At 38.8% G+C, this 7,304-nt stretch overlaps 1 protein-coding gene across 1 annotated transcript in view; it reads left to right on the top strand.

Annotated features, from left to right (window-relative positions):
- The window catches only part of LOC107095076 (IQ motif and SEC7 domain-containing protein 2-like), a 67,745-nt gene that overhangs the window by 48,263 nt on the left and 12,178 nt on the right, over positions 1 to 7,304 (top strand). The window contains exons 2-3 of the mRNA XM_015391049.1: positions 4,342 to 4,636; positions 6,437 to 6,754. Coding sequence (XP_015246535.1) covers positions 4,342 to 4,636; positions 6,437 to 6,754 — 613 coding nt within the window. The remainder of the gene's footprint in view (positions 1 to 4,341; positions 4,637 to 6,436; positions 6,755 to 7,304) is intronic.

Below are 7,304 nucleotides of genomic sequence, written 5' to 3'. Positions count from 1 at the left end.
TATATTAAAAACATTTATTTGTATTCTTTAGGCATTTGAGTTTTTAAAATGCCAGAACTTGAACATAAAGTCTGTTTGCCAACAACATACATTAATATTAAATCAGATTAGTATTATCCAACAATTTCTCAGTACTTAAGTAACCCTTTTACTGAATACTTTTTTACTTTTAATTGAGTAACGAAATGTTAAAGTAGTGCTATTCTTCCTTCTGTACAATTTTTGGTTACTCTACCCACTTCCTGTCAAAGGCAAATTTATTTATTTTAAATTTATTTGTATAGCACAATTCAGTACAAAGACTGTCAGGTGTCTTTTGGCTTCAGATGGCTCATATTTTGTGGGAGGTTGCTGCAGGAGTGTGGGGAACCCAGTCTGCTTTTAAGGGGTATCCGGTCCTTATACACCTAAAACAATGGCTGAGGACGTATTCTTGGCACAGAGATGAGATTGTTCACAATGCAGGATGGACTCAGCGAGGGCCGCCACTTGTCTCTGTTCCTGTTTGTTGTGTTAGAGGATGGGATTACAATGGATGGTAGTGGAGAGAAGACCTTTTAATCTGGAAAACCCATTATAAGGTTCAGTTTGTGCATTTAGATGATGGTAGTTTAAAGCAAGCTGTGAAACACCAGAATAGGAGTCTGCTCTATAAAATCATTATTCTCATTGAGTTTCTGTTTCCACCTCATGGGTTAGTCTGAGCAATAGGTGGAGTAGTATGAATTTACACTGGAAAAACGATCTAGAAATAAGTAAAAATTTATTAAATTAAGTGTATTTACCCTTAATTTGAGTGGGTAATGAGGTCATTTGCCAATGGAATGAGTATTTTTACCCTTAAAATAAGATAATTAGATAAGACAATGCAATTGTGTTTTCTTATTTGAAATGTAAATTGTCTTGTTCCATTGGCAAAATGTCTTTTACCTCCTCAATTCAAGAACAAATGCACTTATTTTAAGAAAAAATGACTTATCCAGATTTCGATTTTTTTCCAGTGTATACATATAATAGAAGGATCTTGTAAATGAGCAATGGCAGGGTGAAGCTGCAAATACTCACTGCTCCAGTCTGACTTGGTGAACAAAGAGAGAGTCTCTGTAATTAAGGCCATTAAATATCATAATCTAAAGAGCAATGACTTGGATTAAAGCTGCTATAATTAAATTGCTGCTGAGGACGGCTCATATGAGGCGTTAAGAAAGGGGAAAGAGCAAGAAGTAAAGCTGCTGCTCCTCTGCATCCATGAGAGTCAGCTGGTGGTTCTAAGCAGGATGCCTACTAGATGACAACTCACTATAAAACCTCTCCAGAATCTGTGTTATACTCAGAACCCACATTAGAGCAGCTGCAGGGTGTTGCTTCCAAAAGGTTTCTGTTTGGTTGTTTTCTCCATCGTCTACGAAAACTCCTTCCGTGTAGATTTAGTCGTTCAGTAGTTTCTAAATAAGTTTCTACCCAGAATCACATTCTCATCATCTGATATGTAGTATCAGAGGATGCAGGTGACTGTAAGTGCTGCACAGTTTATGCTGTGTCAATGCACTTCTTTAAAGAAAGGCCATGACTGGTTATTTTTGATGAGTTTTGCAACCTCTGCTGTGAAACAATATAAACCCAGTAAGTTGCTGTTTTTCTTTTTCCTTCTTCTATTTCCTCCTAATAGCTAAATACTTTCCTGGGTCATCTCCTTAACAGCATGACAAATACATTTCCCTGAAAAAGCAAAGCTTTATTTAGCTTCCTTGCAAGCATATGCACAATTTTGAGGTGTGGTTGCTTCCTTCAGTGAAGACTTCTACTGAATGAAGCATGAAGCAAGAAAGTATGACGTCATACACGCGCCGCTTTGTTTAAAAAAATATATAAATATAAAAAAATATAACCGTGGATGTCTGGGGGACAGTGATTGGCCTACATGTTATGAATGCTGGCGTACTATAAAGAATAAATTATGAACAGTTTAGTTTGTGCCTTCAACTCGCTGCCCATAGGAAGACGTTACTTGGATATAACCTAACGGAATATCTTCATAACGGCTCCAAATGACACAAAACTCATATGGGTGAGTAGAACATGATGTAATAACGTAAAATCAAGGGGCCAATGTAAAAAAAAGAAGGAGCATTAAAAGTAAAAATAATAAAGCATAAGAGACGGTTCTCTTGCTCTTTTTTCTTATCTGTTTCTGTGATGTAAAGGATTCTCTTTGAACAGCTTCATGTGTAAAAGATGATTTTAAAAAGCAGGCTTAAAAACTCAAAGCTTCCTCTGGAAGCACAGCTGACCATTTTCACAATTTTAAGGTGTTAGATAAGTGTGATGTATCCACTTGCATAAATCCTAACTTTACAATACATTTTTCATAACCTCCCTGAGACTCTGCAAAGCTTGCTGAGATAAATTCATACATATGACTTATATGACTCAGTTAATAGAAATGTCATCTCTTCCTGATGTGTGACGAATTACAGGAGGAGTGACTTTTTCCAGCGCCTACCTGCATTGTAAAGAAACACTTCCGTGATCAAGAGCAAAAAAAGATGGCAACAAGACTTCTTTTCTAGTTTATCGCAGGTGACTTTATATTCATCTAAATCATTTCCAAAATTTTTATTTTAACTTCACAAAAGCAGCTGAATATTCTTTGGACTGCCATTCACAACATGTGCAGCATCTTCAACACCCACCTTAATGATGTTAACAGTCAATACACTGCCATGGCAACAACGTTTTTTTATCCTAACAACTGCCGAGCCACCCACAAAAGTCCAACAGCAACCGTCACCAAGCAACCCCCTCCCTCTTCTCTGTTTCTCTATTTAAGGAGCAGAGGAGGAGGAGGATTGGAAAATGATGCTGCACAGAATAAACTCCACATGAGGAGATGAAGTTCTACACAGCAGCTCAATTTGCTCTGAGAAAAACAAGGAAAAATATTTAGATTTGCTAAAATAACCTTTACCTCATTTTAGAGGTTGGAAGAGTGTTTTATTACAAAGCTTGTTATGCAACACCATGGCTGCTCTGCCTTCACTCTGTTATTAGACCCAACAATCATTGAGCTAAGTCATGAGTTGCTTAAAGGCACAGGATGTCCTGCTAAAGGACGTCGCATTGTAAAAAGCTTTCCCGTCTGCCCACTCTAAAAATTCCAGGTCTTGATATAAAGCAGCAGCTGGGACGTTTTAAACGCCACATAATCTATTGTAACATGTTGATTTTAACAAATTTAAAATTGTTCTTTGTTTCCTGGTGATTGTTTTTTTTTTTTTTTTCCTCCATAAAATCAAACCCTATTCAGGAAGTTTTTACAGTCTAGCGGAAAAGTGACAAATGAGGGAGGGATAGAGCTGGACAGACAGCATTTCTTCGTGCTGGAATCCAAACTAATCAATTTAACGCATTTTAAGGAAAGCTTTCCTATTATTAACAGTATAATTTTTTTACTGGGGGTGAATGTAATGCCCACACACATCCCTGACCCTTGGTGCACTCACTGTGGGACAGTTCATTGCTGACAGAAGGGGGCGTAGCCAGCACAGGAAGGAACATGTGACTGTAGCTGTTTCCCCAAACACACACTAATACACCGAGCTGACTTGGAGGGACTGTTCTGATCAGAAAGTAGCAGGACTGAAGGACTTTTGGGACTTTCTCGTTTGCTGATAAGTGTCACCATCATTAAAATCTTTGACTGCAAAGAGACATTTAATTTTACTTTGTGATCATTTCTGGAAAATCAAAACCTGGAAGAGAATTTTAATGAATACCTTTTGCCACATTCCCAAGCAAGCTGGTGTTGCTGGTTTTGCAGCTGTTGCTGACATTACAAGCTGGTTTTTCCTGTTTGGATAGAGTTAGTGGTGTGTGGCGCAGCAGCAACTTGTTTATGTAGCAGCTGACTTACCCGAAGGTTTTACTGCTCTTGGGCTTGTCTAGGAAGGACAGCAATGCACTGAGGAAAGATATGCTGACTTGGCAGAACATTAACTAAACCCTGGAATCTTCAACAGAAGTGGATGGATGACAGGATCCTCTGTGTTGGTTGAACTACAAAATCACTGCATAAACAGGGAATGTTGTCAAGAGCTGACATTGCATGAAATAAACCCTGATATAAGTTCACAATGAATTACAGAAAGAGGTGGCTAGGTTCACGGCGCTCTAAAATGTACAAGTAAGTCCAGTTTTTAGACATTCCTTATTACTATTTTGCCTGTACTGATGGAAACCTCTGACATCTTGGTCAGTCTCTGTGGGATGGATGTTGGAGCTATTTTCTCAAGCTGTTAGTCACTCAGTCTTCTAACTTCTGCTTCTCTTTTTCATCTTCAGTTTAGAAGGGGAGTCCCGCTGTCCGGAAACAGTGACACACAAAGACAGCTCCTTCAGCCAGTCGCCTTATCTTCACGGCTCAGAGCGCTACAGTGACAGCATCAGTGGTGCTCCCTCTGCTTCAAGGGGCCCCGCCAGCGTGGTCACCTCCAGCTCAGCCAGCTTGGCCTGGGCGCTGCGAACCCGCCACCAGCCGGCGAGCCTTGCCCTCCGCAAGCAAGAGGAGGAGGAAAACAAGAGATGCAAAGCCCTCTCTGATAGCTATGAGCTCTCAACGGATCTGCAGGATAAGAAGGTAATGATATTTGTTGTGTGATTAAAAGGTTCCCATTACTGTTAACAACCTTCATAGCTTCACTTATTTCCACAAAGTATTGCATTACAAAGTTCTTAAAGGTTCTTCAATTTTAAAAGTGGGGAATGCCTTCTTTATTTTGATACTGAAAGAAAATCCTGTGCAACACTATTCAGACATCAATCCCTCATTAGTATATAACACAACATTAAACTAACCCAACATTAATCAGTAAAGCCATCAGTAACTCTAAAGAAGATTACAAAATTCATAGCTCAAAAACATGTATCTTTTAATAAGTATTTATGGACTTTAAATTCCTGCTCTTTGCTGATTAGTGACATAAACAAAGACAAATTAATGTGAAATCCTGTTAACAGTTTGCTATGAGGCAAAAATGGAAAACAGCTCAAGAGTTTTTGGGTAACATGCAAATCATTATGCGTGATGGAAAGGTTATACTATGTTCATCTAAAATGCAAACAATCCCCACTGTAAAACATGGTATTGGCATCATCATGCTGTGGGGATTATTTTCCAACATTGCTGGTTAGAGATGTCAGGCTGTTTTTCTGCTAGATGAAGTGCAACATTTAAAGAAAATCGATTTTGAAGCAATAAAAGGCAGAAAATTGAGGTACAGTTTCACTTTAAATAAATGGCTTAAGCTACAGTTGGATATATAGATCGAATCATATTAATTTGTTAAAAAATTCAAACTTAACTGAGCTTGAGGTATTTTACCAAAACAGAATGGGTAGAAAAAATTAGCTTCTATCTAGCCTTACAGATTCAGCTGTAATTACGCTACAAGATGTTACCTCAAAAGGACTAAACATAATTCAAATCAGTTTATTTTGGCTTATTTATATAGCGACAGTTCACAACACGCCAGATCAATGCACTTTACAGTTCACCAGATCATACAGTCAAATTGATTCAAAGTTTTCTATCTAAGGAAAGCCAGTTGATTGCATCGACTCATTGACTCAAAAACAATCCCTCACACTAAGCATGATTGTAGCGACAGTAGAGAGGAAAAACTCCCTTTTAACAAGAAGAAACCTCCAGCAGAACCAGCTGGTTTTGCCGAGGCCGACTGGGGTTCAAGGAGCCAGAAGCAAAGATACAATATACATTCACATCAACATGTTTTACTTCTGTTTAAAGATCTTTACATATTTGCTTACGTGTAATCTTTAACAAAAATGTATCAGTTTGAGGTTGTTTTGTAACAATATGTAAAGTAAATGATGTATAGAGTTTCAACATATTCTCATTATCAGTTCGTATGAAATCGTACGAAAAGTTATGCACAGTATTTCGTGGGTTTTTGACGTTTTTCCTCGAAAAAACATATCAGTGTGCATGCGCAGCCAGCCAAAAAAGCAGATCAGCGGACAGATGTAAAACTGGGACGGACGAGCTTTCGACAGTGCAATAATTACTTCATGATGTCTCTCACTAGGTTACTTGCTGTTTTGTATGTTACGGTTAGGGTTAGGGTTAGGGTTAATTGTATGTTAAATTGTATGTTATTGAATGGTGCATGCGCACGCGCACTGATATCTTGTCTCGAGGCAAGACGTAAAAATACGACGAAATAAAAAAAAAAACGTCAAAAACATATGAAATACTGTGCATAACTTTTCGTACGATTTCATACGAACTGATAATGAGAATACACTGAGAGTTTTGCAGAAGGGCTGTTGTATAGAGCACTAAATTGTGTGTAAACAGGATTCCTGTCATAACAAGAGCACAGCTCTAACAACACATTATTATTCTCTCCCTTGGCAGGTGGAGATGTTAGAGAGAAAGTATGGGGGCTCTTTTGTAAGTCGCAGGGCAGCCAAAACCATTCAGACAGCCTTTAGACAGTATCGCATGAATAAGAACTTTGAGCGCCTCCGAAGCTCTGCATCAGAGAGTCGCATGACACGGCGCATCATCTTGTCCAACATGAGACTGCAGTACTCCTTCGATGAGAGACAGCCCCAACAACAGGCACAGACACAGACCAACTTCACCCACAGTGTGGCCATAGGGCCTCCTCATTCCCCTGATCCTGACCGCACTACAGACTACACTCATCTGGAGGATTCCTTCTCCAAACAGGTAAACTGTAGTAATGTTATAAACCTGCTAAGTTTATAAACTCTATTCTGCTTCATAACACCAATATATGGACTTAAAATATAAATGCATAAAGCTCTATATAGCTCAGATATTTTTTTCTACATGCTTGTTTAGGAAGCAAGATACATGCAGACTCAGACTCACTGCAGACATTTAGTCTTTATTTACAACATTAAACTTTCCAAAAGTTAAATAAACTTGTCCCACAAAAAAGTGAGTCTCAAATCTAAGGAAAATCAACCAGAGTGGGGAATTATTTCTGAATCACGGGGCCATCTTAGTAACCTGACTCCGCCAGATGGATTTGCTCCGCATATCCATCTGGAAACCTTCGGTTGAAGTAATTTTGGGAAGGGGCGAAAATACTGGTTAGCTGATTGGCCTATGTTGGTGATAGACGGGCCAACGAAGCATATGACGTAACAGAGCGACGACGAAGAGGAGCCAATTGATAGATCAAACTCTTGCCGAAACCAGTCAGGAGAAGAGCAAAAACATCTTTAACTCTGAGAAAAGCCTCCAGAGCAGT

Source organism: Cyprinodon variegatus, unplaced genomic scaffold (assembly GCF_000732505.1).
Source record: "Cyprinodon variegatus isolate N-32 unplaced genomic scaffold, C_variegatus-1.0 Scaffold522, whole genome shotgun sequence".
Taxonomy (NCBI): Eukaryota; Metazoa; Chordata; class Actinopteri; order Cyprinodontiformes; family Cyprinodontidae; genus Cyprinodon; species Cyprinodon variegatus.
This window is presented reverse-complemented; position numbering and strand designations above follow the sequence as displayed.